A 25246-nucleotide genomic window follows, 5' to 3' on the forward strand; every position below is an offset into this window, starting at 1 on the left:
TAAGGGTTAACGATGACTGTCATCAATGTATGTAAACATAAAGACATGTCAGTATTGACGTTACTAAGTTGATACAAAAAGATATGTTGATATAAAGAGGTTTACACTTCAAATATCTTTGTCGTACATGTACAGCGACGTCGTTTTCCACGACACCAATAATTACTCCCACATATATTGTAAACAGTGGCAATCTCATATTCTAAAACCAAGTAGCAAACACTAATATATTTAATGTTGTGTGACACCACTTTGACGCACGATAAAAAGCAAATATTGAATTCCTTCACATACCTGTCAATTCGCTGACGAAACTCGATATCACCAATACAATTAAAACGGAGATGAATCTCGTGAATATATTTACCATAATTATCTCTATCGTTATCTGGGTAATCAGTTAAATATGAATATTCTCACGTCGGTGTTAGTGATAGCCGTACACAACCATTGTGTTTTATATTCTATTATGTGACAGCCACTTGTAAATAGTGACCACAACGCAAGACTGTGGATCATTCCATTATGTTATATATGCTATTGTGGGTGGGTCATTACTAACTGTTGACCACAGTTCAATGGGATCATTTCAATATTATTAAAGGGCGGTGGTCGTCGCTCTGCGCGTGTGCGACATTTATGTTGATTAACATTGATTTTCCCACAATCCAATGCGCTTTTCCAATGGAAATCACATGAGGTTTGAACTGGACGCGACTTGCACTAATTACCGCCGGTGACTCCTTCAATACCTTCCAATCTCCTAAAAATACCCAATTAAAGCTTGGAAACGTCTCAGTTCGTACTCGTTGATCTGCGCAACAGTCAAAGTCGCCATATTTGTTTATATGAGACCCATATATCTCGCACATGCGCAGCGCAACGACTACCGCGCTTTAGGTACTTCAATGCCAAATGTTATGGTTTGGGTGTATTGAAGACTGAATTTTATTTCTGTCACTATTAACTTGAAAATGGGAATTATGTTTATGTTTGAGCCTATGCCAAAGGACAGGCAGAGAGACAATTTCACAATTTGATCTGTTTTTGTAGTGACTCGCTTTTTCACTGATTTTTTTTATGAACATTGTCCGCACGTGCATAGAAATGTATGTTCTTTGTAGGAAAGTCAGTTGAGCATTTGGGAGAGGGTGCACTGATCGAAGGTTCAGAAGTGAATGATCTGTTTGTTTGTTCATGGTATTATAATGATGGACATTCCTATAATATAATACTGCTCACAGAAAAGTGTAATCTCACTCCACGATGTGCCTAATGAATTACTTTGTGCGCCTAGCCATGAGCCTTTGCGTTTTTAGCGTGTGTTGTTATCGTCGCTTGGAACTCAATTCACGCGCGTGCACTGGTGACGATCCTCCCGCTTTAAGTGCATAGTGACTGGTCGATACAAAACCAGACTTTGGAGCCGGGCAGGCTTTTCCCAGCATTATCCCACACCTGAAGTGAGGGAGACAACGAAGACTCTTTTGTGCTCAAACATATTTAACCACGGTTACTAGAAGAATAGTAACTATGTTTCCAGAGAGAAAAGATGGCCGAAAAAATGAAATTTACTCAAAAGCAGTTGATAGAAAATGATGGCGTGTAGTTTAGACCATTCTTTAATTGCAGATAAGGCGGTCATAGATTATTATTTTAGACAATTTATGATGAATATATTCTAATATCTGAGGTCTTTGGTATAAATTGAGTACTATATGATGAAGCAGTCGTGGTAGATTCCTTCGGTTGAGTCCCTGAACTGTGAGGGCGCTAACACTGTTGGCAAGTCTGTTGATATTTCGCGGTCACATGACTTTCGCGTTCACCCCCTCGTTTACGCAATTTATATTTATTTTTCAAGATTTTTCATCGGAATCGCAACAGACTGCAAGCAAGTCTAAGTGGAGACTGTAAAATAAAGATCTACTTCTCTTTAAGAATACGAATAATTTCTTCCATTTTTACAAGCGAAAGTAAAAAGATATGGAACACTATGGTGAAAATTATTATGTATCCTCGGGGACGGACAAACGGTGAAAACAAAGGCCAAAAACTCACAGAAAACGGTACTTTGGGATGGTTGTTGAGACTCCCCTGATCAGTGTAACAAGAATAGCCCTACGTGTGTAACATATATAAATTTGGTTGTTCGGGATTACTTCAAAGTTGAGTTAGTGTTTTTTTCTCGAATTTTCACTGGCTCGACCAGTGTTCCACATCAGCGCGCACAGAGCCCATAGAAATACATGTACAGTGGTGCGCGTCTTAGCAACGTGGAACGTCTTGTGACGTAGCTCCGCCACCGAGGATAGGGTAATACCCTGCACGTGGCCACAAATTCGGTGTAACACTCATAACACTTGTATTACCATGGATGACTGGAAATTTAGCCCGGATGGACTTTACAGAAGAGGGTCATGTGAGGACAGATTCATCTATGGGCTAACATGCTACTATATTTTGAGATGATGTATTTGTATAGTTTGTGAAATAATATGCATTGTTTGCGTAATTATTTATTGACAGAAAATAAACAATAATGAAATACGATATAAATCATCGTTACATGTAAATAACTAAACCAATGAATCATCGTAGACCTGTGAATTTTGACGTCGCCAGAGTTCAGAGATCACAAATTACAGCAATAAACGTTATACAAATGGTCGCAAATGAACACCCACTCTATGATTTATAGAACACGATTGGAACTAAATGTGATTATAAAATATAGTAAATGATCACCACGTTATGAACATATGAAATATCCACAAGCAAACACTTGGTTATTCGGCCGCGATCATGGCCGTTTTAACCTCAGACAACCAACCCAAGTTTTGTTCAGGATTACTTACGTCGAATCGCAACATAATTTACACCTGAGTTATTGTGTATTGGCACAAAAAATTAAGAAAAATATGCTCAAACTTAGTTTCTAAAAAGTTTTTAGGTTCACAAATTAAATAATAGTAGATACTATTATAAGTACGATGGACGAGACAATGCACGAACTCTTTCAAGACTAAAGGCCTCAACTTTCGTTGCATAAAACTACTGGTTTATACAACTGCTGTATTTTTTATGGCATAATATTTTTTTGGTAGAATAATTAGTATGCATTAAACAAGTAGAGCGGTGCTACAGGTGCTTGGGCCCTGTAATGTGAATATATAAAGGGGGGAGGCAAGGGTTATTTTCGTTCAACATAATTGGAATATTTTTTTGTTCGTACAACGTAAATTGAAAAAAATAAATTCCGTAATTATCATGTGTAATCACAGGCTAGACGTACAACGTAATCAATCAAATATTTTTTTTGTACACTGTAAAAATGTGTAATTTTTCTCGGTACGTACAAGAATTTATATCCAAATAAAAAAAGTCGTAATGAATAATCCAGGGAAATTTTATTTTCAAAACTGTTAAACGACTAGATGACACAATTCACTGCAAAATTCAATTTTCACTGTAAACTGTAAAAACGTCTTTTTTTCTTGTAAATTGTAAAAAGCCCTTTTTATTTTTCGTAAAGAAACTGTACCAGCCAACCCCCTTGCCCCTCCTCTATAAACAGAACATGACAATATGGTACAATTTTTACAATAAACAGGATATAACATTGTGGAACGGTGTTTAAAATAAACTGGATATAATAATGTGGCACGGTATTTAAAGCGCGGTGGTCGGCACGCAGCGCGTGTTCGAATTTCATGTAAATAAACAATGTATTTTACACGCGTTGTATACGTCGCTATAAGTCCCATATCGAACAGGACGCGGCGCGACGACTGCCACCCTTTAAAATAAACTGGATATAATTATGTGGCACGATGTTTACAATAAACTGGATATAACATTATGGAACGGTGTTTAAAAATAAACTGGATATAACAATGTGATACTGTGATTACAACAAAACGGTCGTGGCAATGGCCGCCACGGCATGAATAACAAGAAATAGAGTGAGGCTGATGTCTGTAACCATGGGCACCGTTGAACTAACATCTACGTATTCCCGGGTCAACACGTCTCCATATCTTTTTAACATTTGGATAACAACACCATTGGTCCAACCAAATCCAAGCTTTCAAAAAAAAAAAAGAATACAAAATTGTAAACATAGTAAACAAGCATAATGAGCATCGGTGTAGTAAAATCAAGATTCCCCACCAGATAATTTAGTCACTGCCATAATGCCATATGAGCACACCCAACAAGATCAAATACGCTATTTCGCTATCGATTTAGAACGTGCACATCAACCAATCGCCACACATGATTTGATGACCTCAGAGCTGACCCCGCCGAGTGACTCACCTGTACATCGTATTCACCACCACCACCTGGAGTTCCTTTAATGACGTCATACTGTATACAAAATGGAGAAGGTAAATATTGCAGTACAGATACAAATATGAATTATTATTATTATTGGACACTTAAAATTGTGAATACATCGCATAATAAAATTACAGGGAGCCCAGGAACTATGATCAACTGTACGCACTCCCTATGAGCGGGGGGGGGGGGTATCGGATGGTATCTGGTGTAAGAAATAGACAAGGGATGAAGGCTCCAGCCAGCTCATATTTTTTAAACTGGAAATAACAGTCGAACAGAATGAAAAATAAAATCTATAAAAAATACAAGGTTGAAGATTATTAGTTGCTCTTTCACATTTCGCCAAAGCCTTACCTATATTTTACCTATATCTGCAGAATAAATCAAGAAAACTACACAAATTGACTCTATTTAGGAATTCCTAACGGTTTGCCTGAACGCACGGCACAATTGGAGGCGTGGCCTGTTCAGCATTTTGTCAACAACCAATCACAAGACTGGTTACGAACCACATCGAGGTCACGACTCGGTTAGCCTTGCTCAACTGGTTCGTAAGAGCACCTAATAATCCTCAACCTTGTATTTTTTTATAGATTTTATTTTTCATTCTGTTCGTCTGTTTTTTCCAGTTTAAAAAATAAGAGCTGGCTTGGCTGGAGCCTTCCTCCCTTGTCTATTTCTTATACTAGATACCAGCCGATACCCCCCCCCCCCGCTCATAGGGACTGCGTACAGTTGATCATAGTTCCTGGGCTCCCTGTGATAAAATGAACAAAAACAAATTACACAACTAACCAAACATATGAATGCAAATTGCAGATTAGATTTGGATTTGCACACTGCACTTTACCTTTTCAAACATGTGACCGGTATCACTCCAGCTTTTCCAGTTACAATAAACCCAGTTGTTAGCCAATCGCTGAGCTAGGTCGTGTGCGCCATCCAATGAGCTATCAGCAAGTCCTGTTATTAGCATTTCTTGTAATGGCGGCCAGGCATTTGGGAAATCCCACTGTTGTCCACTTTCTCTCATGGACGTGGGCACGCCACAATTGTACCCCAGTGCTCCTTCTCTCTATGCGTCAAAAGGTCAGAGTTCACAGACACATCAATATTAATATACACATGTATTAACGTTGTTCTCTGAGATCATTCATATGACTCTTATGTGAAACAGTTTATAGTCTACACAATGATCCCAAAATCCTAATAATCTATATGAATGATTTCTTAGTGTACCAAAAACACTAAAATGTGGAGAATATTTATATTAAAAAACGAATGTATGATTTTCCATGAAATAAAGACAGCAAATAAAGGCAGCAAATATTTTCGTTCGATGAATTGCAAATATTGATATTTTTGAAGTTAAAAGTGTATTTTTATTTATCAATAAATTATGTTTTTAAGAATATGCAACAACTATTTAAAGCGTGGTGGTCATGTAAATAAACAATGTATTTTACAGGCGTTTTATACGTCGCTATGAGTCCCTTCCACCTTTTAAACATGTCGAAGACACTCAAATGTATCCACTCTTTGCTTTGTTAATCTACACCAATAGATTTGCGTTTACATTGACACTGTGACACTCACCTCGAAATATTTCATGAGAGATTTAATCCTATTTTCATCACTGTCGTCATAGCAGCCAGCCCAAACTGGTGCTACGGACGATAAATAATATTCATCGTCCAATAACTTTCCATTCTCTACATCATAATCGAACCAGGCGCCAATCGATGGATCAAACAAAACTGTGTTTATAGCATAGCGCCTCTTTTCGTATGCTGTCCTGTACTCTTCACTCTTAGAAATGTTGCCTAAACGTAAAAACAAAACGCCTTCAAGTAACACAATAGGTGACAAAACTCTTTTAGGAGAAGTGTGATGCATTTCAGAGACAATTCCCGACCAATCTCAAACACAAATACACTGAAATACCGGATTACAGAATTCCATAGACGAAGTGACTGCAACGAGATTCAGATTTCCTGGCCAGAGCAAATTTTACACCCAAGCATGGTAAAAAAACATCTAAGCCAAGACAAATGTGTACCTAAAGCAGGGTAAAGTTGTACATAAACCAAGAAAAAGGCATACCTAAGTCAGGGTAAAGTTGTACATAAACCAAGACAAAGGTGTACCTAAGCCAGGGTAAAGTTGTACATAAACCAAGACAAAGGCGTACCTAAGTCAGGGTAAAGTTGTACATAAACCAAGACAAAGGCGTACCTAAGTCAGGGTAAAGTTGTACATAAACCAAGACAAAGGTGTACCTAAGCCAGGGTAAAGTTGTACATAAACCAAGACAAAGGCGTACCTAAGTCAGGGTAATGTTGTACATAAACCAAGACAAAGGTGTACCTAAGCCAGGATAAAGTTGTACATAAACCAAAACAAAGGTGTACCTAAGCCAGGGTAAAGTTGTACATAAACCAAGACAAAGGTGTACCTAAGCCAGGGTAAAGTTGTACATAAACCAAGACAAAGGTGTACCTAAGCCAGGGTAAAGTTGTACATAAACCAAGACAAAGGTGTACCTAAGCCAGGGTAAAGTTGTACATAAACCAAGACAAAGGCGTACCTAAGTCAGGGTAATGTTGTACATAAACCAAGACAAAGGTGTACCTAAGCTAGGATAAAGTTGTACATAAACCAAGACAAAGGTGTACCTAAGCCAGGGTAAAGTTGTACATAAACCAAGACAAAGGTGTACCTAAGCCAGGGTAAAGTTGTACATAAACCAAGACAAAGGTGTACCTAAGCCAGGGTAAAGTTGTACATAAACCAAAACAAAGGTGTACCTAAGCCAGGATAAAGTTGTACATAAACCAAGACAAAGGTGTACCTAAGTCAGGATAAAGTTGTACATAAACCAAGACAAAGGTGTACCTAAGCCAGGATAAAGTTGTACATAAACCAAGACAAAGGTGTACCTAAGCCAGGGTAAAGTTGTACATAAACCAAGACAAAGGTGTACCTAAGTCAGGGTAAAGTTGTACATAAACCAAAACAAAGGTGTACCTAAGCCAGGATAAAGTTGTACATAAACCAAGACAAAGGTGTACCTAAGTCAGGGTAAAGTTGTATATAAACCAAAACAAAGGTGTACCTAAGCTAGGATAAAGTTGTACATAAACCAAGACAAAGGTGTACCTAAGCCAGGGTAAAGTTGTACATAAACCAAGACAAAGGTGTACCTAAGTCAGGGTAAAGTTGTACATAAACCAAGACAAAGGTGTACCTAAGTCTGGGTAAAGTTGTACATAAATCAAAACAAAGGTGTACCTAAGCCAGGATAAAGTTGTACATAAACCAAGACAAAGGTGTACCTAAGTCAGGGTAAAGTTGTACATAAACCAAAACAAAGGTGTACCTAAGTCAGGGTAAAGTTGTACATAAACCAAGACAAAGGAGTACCTAAGCCAGGGTAAAGTTGTACATAAACCAAGACAAAGGTGTACCTAAGCCAAGGTAAAGTTGTACATAAACCAAGACAAAGGTGTACCTAAGCCAGGGTAAAGTTGTACATAAACCAAGACAAAGGTGTACCTAAGCCAGGGTAAAGTTGTACATAAACCAAGACAAAGGTGTACCTAAGTCAGGGGAAAGTTGTACATAAACCAAGACAAAGGTGTACCTAAGCCAGGGTAAAGTTGTACATAAACCAAGACAAAGGAGTACCTAAGCCAGGGTAAAGTTGTACATAAACCAAAACAAAGGAGTACCTAAGCCGGGATAATGTTGTATATAAACCAAAGTAAAGTCAATTAGGAAGTGATATTTGGAGACAAATTCGAATCAATTGTATTTATTTAGTTCCCTTGTTTTTTACATAAACGAAGACAAAGGTATACCTATTTTTATTTGTTTTTGTTCTTTTGCCATGATGTAAGAATCATGGTTGCATGCGCCAAATATACGTTTGGACAATTACCGATCAATGACCTCAATAATTTGTCTTCTTCTGATATTTGCCTTCCATATAATGATTCAGTAGTATATTAACCCTTTGAATGCCATTATATTTCCCGAGAAAATGTTAGTGCAAAACTTTGCAAATTTATACATTATTTGATATATCTAGACCAAATGTAAATTGTTCCTTTTGGCTAGAGGTTTTAATGAAAATTCCTTTTAAAAAGTAATGTTGGTTTTATTATGTTAGAGGTGAAAAAAGTTGACACTCAAAATATATGCATATATAAATGACAAATAAAACCATTGTTTTACCTTGCCTTTCATAGAATTCTGCCATGATTCTTTCACTCATACATAGGATTGAATTCAGGTCAACTGGTATAATTTCCTTGGTTCTAATTGTGTCCAATGACGTTCGTCCTTCTGTTAACCATCTAGATGAAAAATCCCACCCACTTTCACATGCTGATGCTAGATTAGAATAAAGCTCGGCCTTCGCAGCTGTAAACATAAACAAATATGATATTAGGTGAACCAAATTGACAAACAACGATATGAGATCAACCAAATTGAAAAAAAAACACAGTAGAAGAAACAATTGGACTAAAACATAATATGAGAAGAAGCAAATTGAAAAAAATAAATAATATAAGATGAACCAAAGTGAAAACAAAATCATATGAGGTGAATCAAATTGGAAAAAAATAATATGAGATGAACCAAATTGAAAAAAAAAACACATAATATGTGAGGAATCAAATTGAAAAAAAAACATAGTATGAGATGAACCAAATTGAAAAAAACAAAACAGAATATGATGTGAGATGGACCAAATTAAAAAAAACAACAACATAATATGAGAAGAACCAAATTGGAAAAAAAAACATAATATGAGAAGAACCAAATTGAAAAAAAAAGAACCAAATTCACTATTTATGATACTCGTGCAGGTTGGGAAAACCGTAAAAACGACGTCATGACAGAGACTTGTTTGACTATCTCAGTTACTTGTCCGATGTACACTATGATTTACTCAAATACGATATTTAATAATGACTTTGAATGATAATGTAGCAGTATGCTTTGGTTTGTTGGTAAGTAGTATACTAGTCCGTTGCTGGGTTGTTTATTTGTACATTTGTTTTGTGTTTTCGAGATATCATTTATGTATGATGTTATTTATACCATCCTAGATATAATGAATTTTCATCTAGATTAAAGTAATAATGTAAATTATTACGTATGTACTGCAGTTTATTTTGATTCGTCCCTGAAATCAAAATCGGTATTTCCACAACCCATATGCAAATGAGGTCTGAGAGCAAACAAAGTAGTCCCTTCAGGAGTACAGTTTTTCGGAAAAAACAATATTTAGAAGTACGATATTTTCCCCTTGGGGTACATGAATATACTTGCCGAGTGAAATGAATTTTGAACAACAGTAATGGTACTTTTAGACAGTCACTTATTTTGGCCCAAACTAATTTGCATATCACCCATGCAATAATGTTTTCGGTATTTTCACGGTCGATATGCAAATGAACATGGTATTTTCATTGGCTACCGAACTATTTTTATTTTGTAAACACATTTTCGTCTGCTATTTTTATCCAGTTCAAATCGTTCAACAACATTTTTGGCATGTCAGGTGTACATCAAATGGAATACTACGATTGGGAGAACTTAATGTATATTGACCACCTGGAAACTGAGTTTTATAAACCTTGAAGGGCTCTCAGAAGATCCACCAGCAGTAAAATCAGCGATTACTATGCATCCGCAACCATCAACATCGAGATACCAGGTTTCTGCTGGTGACGTTGCGGCGTTACTCAGTTCCAAATAAAAATTACCAACGCCAAAAGAGCAACATTTTAACCGATAATCAAGACTCAGTCAATCCACGACCAGCAAGCAACATCACACACGAAGTTGTAGCGTGCAGCTAAGCGACAACCGCTGTCGACAAAAGTCATCCCGTCTGTGGAGTACCGCAGTTGCACGGCATGTTTGCCAATGCACAGTTCTGTGGAGGAACTTTTAACTTCAACATAAACTGTGTATCATAGTCGTCCAGTTCAAGTTCTGGTTCTGCCGTGGTCCCAACTAAACGTCAATGAGTTATTTATTCGGACAGTGACTCCGATTAGACGTCTGATTATTTTAATTTCAAACAAACAGTGACTCGCGTTCTCCGGGCGCGTTCTACTCTGACACGCGCTGCTTGGGCGTAACACTTATATTGGAACATATAATGGGCAATGGGGTTCCCCGACCTAAATTCCATCCCGGTTTGCACGTTCTTTCTTTAATACGAAATGATCAAGTATGGAACATATGTAATAATAACAGAACCCCACACCCTCCCCGTGGCTTTCGTTGCGTATGGAAGTACGGCTCGTGAAAGTACGGCCGCAGGATACACCGCATCACTCGTGAAAATAACTTCCATACGCAACGAAAGCCACGGGGAGGGTGTGGGGTTCTGTCATATACCTTCCCCTGAGATGGTTGAAGCCGTCTCCAAGTCTTCCACATATGCCTCTGGTCTATGTAAATAAAAACATGCAGCAGACTGACACATTAACTAACATTAGAAAAAGTCAAATATCTCTTCAATTATTGTCTCCAACATTATCACACTTCCTTAAAAATAGACATTATTTCGTGTTCACCTTTAATACATGTGTATGAATGTCACTTCCTCGCTGCTATCTATACTAGGAAACAGCTACCTCGCATCCCAACAAACACTACCTTCCATCAAACTCACTTCATCGCTGCTATCTCTGCTAGGAAACAACTACCTTGCATCCCAACAAACAATACCTTCTATTAAACTTACTTCCTCGCTGCTATCTCTACTAGGAAACAACTACCTCGCATCCCAACAAACAATACCTTCCATCAAACTCACTTCCTCGCTTGCTATCTCTACTAGGAAACAACTACCTCGCATCCCAACAAACAATACCTTTCATCAAACTCACTTCCTCGCTTGCTATCTCTACTAGGAAACAACTACATCGCATCCCAACAAACAATACCTTTCATCAAACTCACTTCCTCGCTTGCTATCTCTACTAGGAAACAACTACCTCCCATCCCAACAAACAATACCTTCCATCAAACTCACTTCCTCGCTGCTATCTCTGCTAGGAAACAACTACCTCCCATGCCACAAACACTACCTGCCATTAAACTCACTTCCTCGCTGTTATCTCTGCTAGGAAACAACTACCCCGCATCCCACAAACACTACCTTCCATCAAACTCACTTCCTCATTACTATCTATGGATACAACTACCTCGCATCCCATCCAACCAACGCTACCTTCCCCTCCTCACTTTCCCAACTCCGCCACCATTACCTTTACGCGCCATCACATTCCACTGATACCCTACTCTTCACAAAAGACGATCTTGTATTCCAACTACTGTCCCAACACTGTCCAGCCACCACCACCACTATCTGCCTCCCCGCCACGACATCACATTCCAATATCTCACCATCCTATCACCAATACCTCGTAATCCCACCATATCCACCACATCTCGTCTCATGACTAACACGGCATCCCTGCCATACTTTAGCATTCACAACATATCTACTGAATATTGATTATCTATGTCCTGCATTAAAGAAAGTAATCTCCACCAACGTTGCATCTCTTCCCATTCTACCCACAAGGACATCCCTATAACCTTCCCCCCTCTACTTTCTCACTACTACCTTCATCACCACCACCTCCCCACCACTGCGTTGTCACCCAAACCTTCCCACTACTACCTTTTCACCACCTTCCCACCACAACATTCCTATCACAAAATATTTACCTTGGCATTCCCATATCTACTGCGTAATGATTAAACGTGTGCTGCATCAGATCTATCGTTCGATTAGTCATCCAAAAATTATATTCCATCTCTAAAATGTCTAGATTGTCTTCAACAAATTGACTATCTCCTGTTACGTTATAATATCTTGCAAACATTGGTATTAATAACGGTGGCTGACTACGCCGTGAGAAGTAAATACGTCCGCCATTGGGTACAAAACCAGATCTAAGTAAACAGAAATATTATGCGAATCTTAGCATAACATATGTAATAATAATTTCGTCGTTGCAATTGAATCTAGCTGGGAATAATAATGTGAATCTAACATCAGTTAGAAATAATTATATATAAACAAATAATAGTAAAAAAGAATAAACAATTTAATACATTAATACATGTTTTGAGGGATGTTAATTTTGTTTAAGAAGATGTTTCTTTCATGTTTGTAAAAATTGCTTTTATTATTTTGAAGTTTGGAATGAAGCAGCATAATATATGCTTTTTGTTGCCCGCCCTCTTTTTGTGAATTCAATTTTGATAATTCCATTAAAATGTTGTTCTGCCTTATTTCTCAGATGAAATATTAGATTTCGTAATCTGTTTTGTTGTTTTAAGGGATTTTAATTTTGTTTAAGAAGGTGTTTCATTCATGTTGGTTACAATTGCATTTATTATTTTGTAGTTTGGAATGAGGCAGCTTATAAAGTGCTTTTGGTGCTGCGCTCTTACTTTGTGAACAATTACGGACTTATTTTGTAAATTTGTAAGTATTTTGTTCAGCCTTATTTTCTCAGGAGAACAATTAATTTCTTTATCTGTTTTGATGTTTCGAGGGATTTTAGTTTTGTTTATGACGATGTTTCTTTCATGTTTGTAAAGACTGCATTTGAGCAGGAAATGTGCCTCATCTTCGATGTCTTGATTTTTTTTTCTTGATATTTTCATTCTGCTATATCAATAGTATTATATCTGCTCCTTTTAATAGTATGATATCAATTCCTAATTTATTTAAAGACGATCTGTGGTGTTAGATATGTGATTAAGTATTTTGTCAAATGAGAATTTCTTTTTAAAATGCCTTTGTGCAGTTTTTGTTTGTTTTCGTTTTAGTCATCATTTAAAGTTTCTCTATCAATTTATTTAATTAAACCATTTTAATCCTCAGATTGTGTTTCATTTATAAATATATTTCATATTTATCATATTCAGAACATGTTTCATGTCTTACAACCATTGTATTTATGTGTTCATATCCATTGGCAGGTTGGCAGTTTATGATTTGCTGTTGTTATGTAATGATGTCACCAGACTTCAGAACAATATATATGTTTGTTTTTTTCAATTTTGTTCTTCTCGTATCATATTGTTTCCAATTTGTTCATCTCACATCATAGTGTTTTCAATATTGTTCATCATACCACCGTGGTATGCAAATTAGGTTTAATCTCATATCATATTTTTTCTGTTTTCAGCCGAGCATTAAACCATGACAGTTTGAATTTGAATTAATTATTTTTTATTTATTATCTATATTTTTTTGAACTATTTGTATAGATAAATTTGTGCTTTCTGTAGTTTCCCAATGTGTTAAATTTTATGCCTAATCAAGCGTCCGCTGGCACATCTGTTTTTGGCTATTTTATCAAATATTCTTTTTTTCACAATTGATCTTGTTATATTTATATTCAGCGCTGATTTCAGTTCGGCATTAGTTTCCACCAGAATCGCTATGTCTTCAGCGGATAGTAAACAATGTAGATAGTTGTTCAATAATGATGATTCAATATAGCTCCTAACGTCGTCGACAAATATGTTCAAAAGCAAAGGACGTGAACTATTTCCTTTCATGATACCTCTTTTAACTGAGAATCTGTTAGTGATACAGATATTTCATTTTACATTGTCCAGTGAGTAGATTCAATTATTTTATTAAAATTTGCAGCAATTCTGTTTTTATCAGTTTATTGAGGAAGCCTTACTACCGAGTCAACAATTTGTTGCCGTTATTGAGATATTTTGTACACACATGTAACTTCGTAAGAAAATGCTGATATCAAGTTTCCAGAGGAAACCTATTTGTTCTCTTGCTTGCCAATATTAGCTTGTTAGTTAGCTTGTGTTTTAAAATTGAGGTAAACAGTTCGCTAATTCGCTAGAGCTGTTGATTAGCGTTGTGTTTATGTGATTGTTTGGATATTTGTTGTTATGTATTGGCATGATAATACCTAAGTTGCAGCTAGTTGAGTAATAATTGAATTAAATTGTGTTTATTATTTCATTTCGCACTTTTTCCATACAAGCCAATTTCGCCGGCAGCTTTTTCTATTACTGGTGGGTAAATTAGTTTGTTTAAAATAGCATCATCTTTGTTATTTTTCACGAAATACTCAAGATTACCGTCAATGTCACAACTTTTGCTGTTTTATTGATGTTTTTTCAGTATTACTATTGTTTCTTAATTTTCAATATTCGTTGTGTCAATATTCAAAGTTGAAAATTAAGTGATAGTTGAAACGCAGTAGACATTAAGTTATTCATAATACTTGGCTGCAGAAACATAGAATTTCGTGAACATGACATGACCATTAGTAGTACAAAGACATCTATAGTGTGTGTTTTGATAACAATGAACAATTCAGAGAAGATTCTCGCCTCCACCTCGTTCTCGGCCTTTCACGTGAACAAAAAAAAACAAACTTACTCGTCTACCATTGTTAAAAAATTGGTAAGCATTCCTTTAACAGTTTCCGGCATTTCTGAAATCAAGAGTCCATTAATAACCCAATAGGAGTCCCTAAAACAGAATAAACGAATATAGTAATGTATTCAACTGCTGTAATTTTCAAGTAAATAACAATTAATCCAAAGAAGAAGAATCCTTTACGTGCGTATGTGCAGTGGTTGACAGTAGTCAGATTACTGTTAAGAGACCTATTCAACGATGTCACGTTAATTACCTACCAGTAATAAAACTCTCTAAATCGACCTCCTGGTACAATAAATGGTTGATCTACATATATCAATGAATACATATCCTGGTTATCTTTCACATCTTCCTTTATTTTTCTGCCGAGGTGAATCCAGATTTCCTGTAATTCAGTCGCCCATGCTCTGTATTCAGCATCACTAATGTCATCTATATAAGCAGGACTGTGATGAAACAGACACAGATATGAGTTGACTTTATGTCATCTATAAAAGCAGGACTGTGGTGTAACAGACACAGATATGAATTGAATTTATGTCATCTATAAAAAGCAGGACTGTAATGTAACAAACACATATATGAGTTGACTTTATGCCATCTATAAAAAGCAGAAATGTGGTGTAACAGACACAGATATGAGTTGACTTTATGCCATCTATAAAAAGCAGGACTGTGATGTAACAGACACAGATATGAATTGACTTTATGCCATCTATAAAAAGCAGGACTGTGATGTAACAGACACAGATATGAGTTGACATTATGCCATCTATAAAAAGCAGGACTGTGGTGTAACAGACACAGATATGAGTTGACTTTATGCCATCTATAAAAAGCAGGACTGTGGTGTAACAGACACAGATATGAGTTGACTTTATGCCATCTATAAAAAGCAGGACTGTGATGTAACAGACACAGATATGAGTTGACTTTATGCCATCTATAAAAAGCAGGACTGTGATGTAACAGACACAGATATGAATTGACTTTATGCCATCTATAAAAAGCAGGACTGTAATGTAACAAACACATATATGAGTTGACTTTATGCCATCTATAAAAATCAGGACTGTGATGTAACAGACACAGATATGAATTGACTTTATGCCATCTATAAAAAGCAGGACTGTGATGTAACAGACACAGATATGAGTTGACATTATGCCATCTATAAAAAGCAGGACTGTGGTGTAACAGACACAGATATGAATTGACTTTATGCCATCTATAAAAAGCAGGACTGTGGTGTAACAGACACAGATATGAGTTGACTTTATGCCATCTATAAAAAGCAGGACTGTGATGTAACAGACACAGATATGAGTTGACTTTATGCCATCTATAAAAAGCAGGACTGTGATGTAACAGACACAGATATGAATTGACTTTATGCCATCTATAAAAAGCAGGACTGTGATGTAATAGACACAGATATGAGTTGACTTTATGCCATCTATAAAAGCAGGACTGTGATGTAACAGACACAGATATGAGTTGAATTTATGCCATCTATAAAAAGCAGGACTGTAATGTAACAAACACATATATGAGTTGACTTTATGCCATCTATAAAAAGCAGAACTGTGGTGTAACAGACACAGATATGAGTTGACTTTATGCCATCTATAAAAAGCAGGACTGTGATGTAACAGACACAGATATGAATTGACTTTATGCCATCTATAAAAAGCAGGACTGTGATGTAACAGACACAGATATGAGTTGACATTATGCCATCTATAAAAAGCAGGACTGTGGTGTAACAGACACAGATATGAGTTGACTTTATGCCATCTATAAAAAGCAGGACTGTGGTGTAACAGACACAGATATGAGTTGACTTTATGCCATCTATAAAAAGCAGGACTGTGATGTAACAGACACAGATATGAGTTGACTTTATGCCATCTATAAAAAGCAGGACTGTGATGTAACAGACACAGATATGAATTGACTTTATGCCATCTATAAAAAGCAGGACTGTAATGTAACAAACACATATATGAGTTGACTTTATGCCATCTATAAAAATCAGGACTGTGATGTAACAGACACAGATATGAATTGACTTTATGCCATCTATAAAAAGCAGGACTGTGATGTAACAGACACAGATATGAGTTGACATTATGCCATCTATAAAAAGCAGGACTGTGGTGTAACAGACACAGATATGAATTGACTTTATGCCATCTATAAAAAGCAGGACTGTGGTGTAACAGACACAGATATGAGTTGACTTTATGCCATCTATAAAAAGCAGGACTGTGATGTAACAGACACAGATATGAGTTGACTTTATGCCATCTATAAAAAGCAGGACTGTGATGTAACAGACACAGATATGAATTGACTTTATGCCATCTATAAAAAGCAGGACTGTGATGTAATAGACACAGATATGAGTTGACTTTATGCCATCTATAAAAAGCAGGACTGTGATGTAACAGACACAGATATGAATTGACTTATGCCATCTATAAAAAGCAGGACTGTGATGTAATAGACACAGATATGAGTTGACTTTATGCCATCTATAAAAAGCAGGACTGTGGTGTAACAGACACAGATATGAGTTGACTTTATGCCATCTATAAAAATCAGGACTGTAATGTGACAGACACAGATATGAATTGACTTTATGCCATCTATAAAAAGCAGGACTGTGATGTAACAGACACAGATATGAGTTTACTTCATGTCATCTATAGAGCAGGACTGTGATGTAACAGACACAGATATGAGTTGACTTTATGTCATCTATAAAAACATGACTGTGATGTAAAAGACACAGATATGAGTTGACTTTATGTCATCTATAAAAGCAGGACTGTGATGATTGTGACAGGACTATGAAAACACCATAGTGTTTTATTTGCATGTCGTGAAGTTTCACGTCATTGGTCACGTGATCTATATCATTTAAAAAATAAACGTAGATTGCTTTCTTGTCATTTTCGTGTGATGCGATTCTGTTTTAAAATGCAATCATTAATAATGTCATTATTGATAACGATGTTTTCCACCATTTACTTCATAATTGACGTCATTATTGCCCATCAATTACGTCATAATTTACGTTAATGTGCCCACCAATTACTTCACATTTATATTGATCAATACAACCAAGCAATAACATGGTAACTGTTAAATCAATGTAACCCACTATTTACTATTTGATATAGAACAACTTAATCCACCGATGACGTCATTATTGAACATCAATTGAACCTAACAATTTTGTTATAATTGTCACAAATATAACTTGCATTGAAATATTATTGGTTAAATTGCTTGGTTACGTTTATATTATTAATGATGTATTTGGTGGGTTATATTGATGTCAACAGCAACAACAACAACCACAACAACCACGTTTGTGATGACCTATTGACAAACTGACAAACCTGCGCATGCGTCAGATGGCCATAGCGTGTCATTGTTTTTAGCGTGTGTTGTTATCATCGCTTAGGACTCAATTCCCGCGCGTGCGCAGCTGACGACCCTCTCACTTTAAGTGGACATGTACTTACTCCTTCGTCCAATCATCTGGAATCCAGTCTTCAAATTCCTCTCCGGGGCCTTCATAGTAGTAGTCAATGAAACCTGCCATTGTTTCTTCATCCGTTGGATCATCAAGCTGTTCATAAGCATCCAATACAACATCTGTTTATAAAGAAGAAGATTGACTAACTACTGCTGTCAACAGATATTCGGTGTCACGTATAGCAACATGTATCATTGGCACTGAGTGTAATGAATAAGTTTTATAACCACTGCTTTTTGAGCAACAGATATGGGTGTCACACTGTGTAATTAATAAATATGTGACCATAACCATTGCTGTCTCCGCAACATATATCAACACTGTGTAATATATATAAATAACCTTATTCTACTGCTGGTCATGTGACTTAGTGTTCTGGCCATTTGTTTATTCTGTTCATTACCACACTCGTATTTATCGAAAACGTGAGATTTACAATGTTGGGTTACAAGTTACGTGAAAGTTATGATATCTGTTTCGGGTTACGTGAGATTTAAAGTCTGCACACGAATACTCACGGTGGTTTACATGTAGTATAAGTATGTTTTTATTCTTACCTGGCTCTTCGTTTATATTCATATCTACATAATGCTTTGAGTCGTTATATAATTCTGCCACCTGGGCGGAGTGTAACAGATCCCCATAACAGTATATTTCCTCCTGTGGCCAACTGAAGAACGTATATAGTATAAATATAGTAAAAGATTTTTCACGTGAAACTCGATAGTACTATTATTTTTATGTAGGTTCTTGACATACGAAAGATCCTCTGGGTACGAGCTGGGTGCTATAGGGAGATAGGAATGCCGTACTATTCTCAGAAACAGAACTTCCTCACAGAAAGTTTTTTCTCATCTGTGATGGTTGTCAGGTGGTAAAAATTGGATACTATTTTGGTCTTTCAAATTTTTTACATTTCGTTTTCTCATTTGAGGTCGCGTGCTGCGATTTTCACGCACTTAAATAACTGGTTGCACTTATTACATCTATAAACTGTGTATTTTTACATTTTTTCAGTCGATCGATCGATCTTTTGAATTAATCAAATAAAACATAAGATCAATTGTTCGTTTTCCAACAAAATCCACCCTTGACAATGTTTGTATGTGCCACGTGTCAATATTATCAACATGTGTAGGTGATATTACTAATTTATATAAAAATATAATCTCTCCAATATTAATAACCAATCTTAATATTGTACGGCGATATCTCACATGAGATATGAACACTAGTGATAATCGTGGTTGTCTTTATCGAATATGGAATGCCGCTCAAAGATCAATAATGTGGATGCCATTTGTCTATGCATGTAACTAATACAATGTAGGAAAGACCACACTGGTATCCATCCTTCGCGCGAATAAATATTGTTATCGTCCGATTGACACAATTTTGCTAAGCTGGTGAAATCATACCCCCCATTATTGTTGTGATGGCCGAATAAACGTATCTCGGCTGAAGAAATACGTATCATATGACACGTGATATACACGTGACATTAATACCGGGTTATTTCTATATTCTATATATTCAAATGTACCCTATTAGAAACAATCAATTAGATTAAAAGCAATCAAATTAGATTTAAAATCCAGAATTCCATGACTTCATCTTTATGAGAAACCTTATTAAAACTGCACTAATGAAAATAAAATTACCAAGCCATGCATTGCACAGTCCCCGTTAGTTATCAAATTTAAGATATATAGTTTTGTTTATAGTAACATAGTTGGAACATAAACATGTCAGAAGTATGGATCCAGAAGATGATGCTTGATTATGATGATTTTTTAATATCAAAATGATTGACATCTTGTATAATGATGTATAATGAATATATAAAATTTGAATATAATCAATCAAAGCATATCAGAGATATGGCTCAAAAGCGCAATCATTTAAACAAAAATGGCCGCCAGTCAGCCATTTTGAATCCGATCTGAAAAATGAAATGACTTGCATCACGAACCCATATTCTCTAATGTATGTACCAAGTTTGAAAAAAAAATTCATTCGTAAACGCCAAGATCCCGAGTTCTGGAATATGAGAAATGCTAGATTTTTTATGATTTTTTAGCACAAAAATGGCTACCATTCGGCCACCTTGAATCAGATCGTGGAACAAATTGAATTGCATATGTATAATCATGTATGATGTATGTGTTAAGTTTGATTGAGATTGGTCTAGGCATGTCTAAGATACATGTCCGGACGCACAAAGGTCAAAACGTAAGTCCCCTTTTTTGGGCTGCGTCCACACACATTGAGTCATGGGATAACAATTGAATGACTGTAACCAAGGTACACAATCCAAGGAAAAATCTTAGAATATACAGATTATATAGAATCAAATTTTGATTTGATTTTTCTTTTTGATTTGGACAATCCGTGATACCTGGCGGCCATTCATTATATAAAATACATGGCACATAAAGTAAATATGATTATGCCAAAAAATCATTTCTCAATATTGAAAGCGACAACGGAAATTGAATTTTACCCAAATTTTCAAATGCGCATTTGTCGAATTGAAATACAAAATACGTTATAGAAAATTATATTAGCTGCGGTACATAATACAACCATTTATTATTTATTTACGATCATCCCCCTGAACATATCACAATATGTGATGAATTCAACTTTGCCGAGTGTATAGCGTACAAATCTAAATTGATATGTTGAATTCAAAATTTCAATATTCAATGTGTATTGGTGGGACCCGGCCTAGTTTCGACGTATACGCAAAGGGGCCGAAATATTCGGTGGAAGTCAAAACATTGAGGGGCTAGTGATCAACCAACATTTCAAAATGGGTATTGGCGTGTCACCTTGTCAGTTTATTGCTAATAAATGCTTCACCACCAAATTTATTTCGTGGACGTAATGCGGAATAATTCTCCTGAATACAGCGGTACTGATAATTTGATCTTGATACGACCTTCAATAGATTGTTCAATCCCTGTGCCGACTAAATTTGTAATCGCGAAACTGTTTTGTTCGTAATGTTGTGACATTGTACTCATTTTATTAGCAACAAAGGACAATATATAAAACCAGTGTAACGTGTACAGCGCGTATCACTGTATTCCGTGCTAACTTAACCGCGGCATTTCCTAATCATGGCGTTAGATTCCGCCCTGAAGTTAGAGGTGCTCGGGGATGTCAAAACACCTGGTGTCATCTTGCAATATTGTTCGCGATCTGTGTCGTACAGTTTCGTTATTTGATACCTCTACCAGATACATGCCTTGTTCTTGAAACCGGTCATTCATTAAAACGTTGAGTCTATCAGCTCCAGTATTTCTTCCTGCACCTTGATATTAACCGACTGGAGATTTACTAGAGTACAAATTTTAACGCCCACAATCTCCCTTAGACTGGCGCAGTCGGGCGATTAATTTGTTTTTGTAGTTTAAATAAAATTTTAAAAAAATCGCGAAATGGAGGGGTGATTTCGCAGTTACAAGGGATTTTGCGCTAACACCTCCATTTCGCAATTTATTTAATTTTATTTAAACTACAAAAACAAATTAATCGCCCCGACTGCGCCAGTCTAAATCTCCCTGTACTCCAAGGGCGGTAGTCGTCGCGCCACGCATGCGCAAGATATATGGGTCTCATCATATAAACAAAGATGGCGACTTTAACTGTTGTGCAGATCAACGAGTACAAACTGGGACGTAACCAAGCTTTAATTGGGTATTTTTTTTAGATGATTGGAGGTATCGAAAGAGTCATAAGCGGGATTAATGTAAGTCGCGCCCAGATCAAACCTCATGCTTTGGATTTCCATTGGAAGAGCGCATTGGATTATGGGAAAATCAATTTTTATCAACACAAATGTTGGACATGCGCAGCGCGACGACCACTGCCCTTTCACAGTGATATATCTCTATAATTATCCGGTGAATCTGGCGAACCATTTTAAACGAATAGTATTTGATGTTAGATTAGTTACATATAAAATTATGTGAACATTGGCAACCACGTGATTTGCAATGTACACTGTTATTTACTAAGTAAACGTAATTATCGATAAAGGTTATTGATAAACAGAGCATTCCATTTTGTAATTGGGCGGTAATTGGGTCCATCATACAGGAGGGTGAATAAATATATACTAGTATATATATATATATATATTAAAATTAGTACGGAACGGATTAATACAAATCCATAAATGAAAAGGCTAACCATGCGTTGGAAAAATGGCGATTCCCCGAGAGACTGTAGTGTATTGTATGAAAACAAACGTTTATAGGTCTTTATTTTTGATCATCATATTTTCATGGCAGAATAAATTCTCGGTTTTGGTAATAATACTCACATCACAATATATAGTTTAAAATTTAGCAACATTATATCTTATACTAATATTTAAATAAATACGTTACTGATAGTATGTTACATATTTCACATAATATTCCGTAGACACCATTAAAGCTCTATGGAATGGTCTAAGAATGCAATTTTAAAGTAGTATCAATCAACGCCATAGTCATCACATTAAATGCGAGGCGTTTCCTCTAAATTTGTTGCGAATTGTGTTTCACAAGCGGCATTTCATAAAGTTTCCATTTATATATTTTTAAGTAATGGCACCCCATCTTCCAAGATTGGTGGGTTCCTAATTGCACAAAGTGGAAATTGTATTTTTGACACACATTTCAATCATTTTGTCAAATATTGATTTGTTTGCAACCAAAATATCATATTTAATTTACGATAAATTATATCCTAATGTTTTTATCAAGGTGCAGAAATTCATGTTCAAACATGCTCCAATCTCCTTAGTGATCTGGTTCATTTATAAGCTTCTGTTGTCTGTTGAATAAAACACATGAAACAAAACAACACCCACTGATTCTACTTAATCAGAGTGTCTGTAATTCCTAACGGGTACAGCATTGTACAAAATCTGGGGCATTTAACTATAATAAAAAATTGACTCGTTGTTGTAAACACGCACAGATGGTGATTTGATTTGTTTATATGTTACTGTAAAACATGTATTTTTAGCTAGCATGTTTATATTTTAGCTAATTTAGCTAATCTGTAATTTAGCTAATTCAAGATGCAGCTAATTTAACAGAAAGTATATTCTCACATGGAGATAGTCGACACTTTAGCTAAATTAAGATTCTGTTAATTCATGCAAAGAGTCAAATTGGCTAAAATTGCATGCAGCTATTTCAACGTGTTCTACAGTATATCATTTAAAAAAATGGCATCGCAGATCAGTAATTAGATTAAACAGAGAATATATATTGCTTATTGCAGTGTCTCCTAATGTATTATACCTTCTAAACACATGTCAACAACAGAACAGGTATATACGATATCTGGCGATGGAATCGTTAGATATACAATAAAATGAAGTAAATAATAAAGTATAATTACCCAAAACATGGTGGCATGTCCTGTAAGGCAGGCTCACTATTTACATGTAAACTGAACGCACATAAAACCACGACAATCGTATATCCAAAATACATCGTCTAAATAAAGTAAACTTCGTCAACACGATGGAAGGTATTATCGTCTGTACCGGTAGCTGCCTGTCACTGGTGTAGAGACGGCACGGCATTGTGACCAATTGATTGGATTGGGTAGGTAAATATAACTGGTCATTTACAGGCCAGCATTGTCAATAATTAACTAGACCTGATAAGAATAATAACATATCTAGTTGATATATAACCCATATATAACCAAATATCGATAAGAATTAAATAAAACGAATGATATCAATTACACTATTCGGCTCTGTTTTAACTGACAGGAGTTTGAGCTCTTTAGCCTTGGTGGGTAGTCATCATAAGAGAAGGAAGACTCTGATTTCAAAACAAAGGACAGGAGGGGCCCTTTAGCCTTGGTTGGCAGCCCGCCTAGGAGAAGGAAAACTCTAATTTCAAACCAAAGGGTAAGAGGGGTTCTTTAGCCTTGGTTGGCAGCACTCCTATAGATGGTATCTCAATAAAAAATACTAAGAGAAGGAAGACGCTGATTTCAAAACAAAGGGCAGGAGGGGCCATTTAGCCTTGGTTGGCAGCCCGCCTAGGAGAAGGAAAACTCTGATTTCAAAACAAAGGGTAGGAGGGGCTCTTTAGCCTTGGTTGGCAGCCCTCCTAGAGATGGTATCTCAATAAAAAATACTCGGGATGGAAACCTGATACAAACCAACCTTGTCAGTAAGCTAAAAATGGAACACTACTAAACTAATGAACACAAGAAACACATTATACCGCATCACCCGTCACGCGCGTCCTACAGTGAGGAACCAGGCTGAGGTCGAAAATCTGCTACTGGAACAAACTTTTCCACGACCAATCTGCATGGTAATTCAGACCGGGCTACTTCCAACTTGAACCCATCAGATGCAACAGCACAGACAAACACAGCAAAGAATAAAAGACAAACATAGACAAGAGAAGAATATAAGGAAGTGTTTTACTCCTACTATATATGGCACTTGAAAAACCAAAAGATTAAATGATGCTGAAGTAAATATCATCAGAACTAAAGGGAGAGCAGAAAAGAACACGGAAACACATGAAGAAAGCCTGAAAGGTAATGATGAAAGAAACGAAATAACAGGTGAAAATGATACTACAGATCAAGATCAGAACCTGAATGGTAGAGCTGACACTGTCGAGGCAGAACACAACCAACAACGTATTCTCGACCAACAAGTAGATGAGTTACATGATGAAACTAATTTTACCGAAGAAGAAAAAGAGCAAATAGAACACATGAAGAATGAGATCCTGATAGAGCTAGGAAATGTTAAATGTACTGCACTCAAAGAGAGAGACTAACTCCCAAAAATACAAAATAACAAGAAAAACAAAACAAAAATTTAACTTGGAAATCAAGCA

At 36.2% G+C, this 25246-nt stretch overlaps 1 protein-coding gene across 1 annotated transcript; it reads right to left on the reverse strand.

Moving 5' to 3' along the window:
• Window positions 1-3898: 3898 nt before the first annotated feature.
• On the reverse strand, window positions 3899-23927 carry LOC100370866 (trehalase-like). The gene is made up of 12 exons (XM_085499694.1): window positions 23769-23927; window positions 18920-19032; window positions 18349-18481; window positions 15070-15258; window positions 14810-14902; window positions 12106-12333; window positions 10765-10817; window positions 8581-8769; window positions 5941-6167; window positions 5195-5419; window positions 4321-4371; window positions 3899-4087 (listed from the first exon to the last, which is right to left on the reverse strand). Exons 1-12 carry the CDS (start codon window positions 23861-23863, stop codon window positions 3911-3913), a joined length of 1773 nt encoding a protein of 590 aa, XP_085355820.1. The 5' UTR covers window positions 23864-23927; the 3' UTR covers window positions 3899-3910.
• Window positions 23928-25246: the final 1319 nt, after the last annotated feature.

This window comes from Saccoglossus kowalevskii, chromosome 5 (genome assembly GCF_978046115.1).
Source record: "Saccoglossus kowalevskii chromosome 5, keSacKowa6.1, whole genome shotgun sequence".
Taxonomy (NCBI): domain Eukaryota; kingdom Metazoa; phylum Hemichordata; class Enteropneusta; family Harrimaniidae; genus Saccoglossus; species Saccoglossus kowalevskii.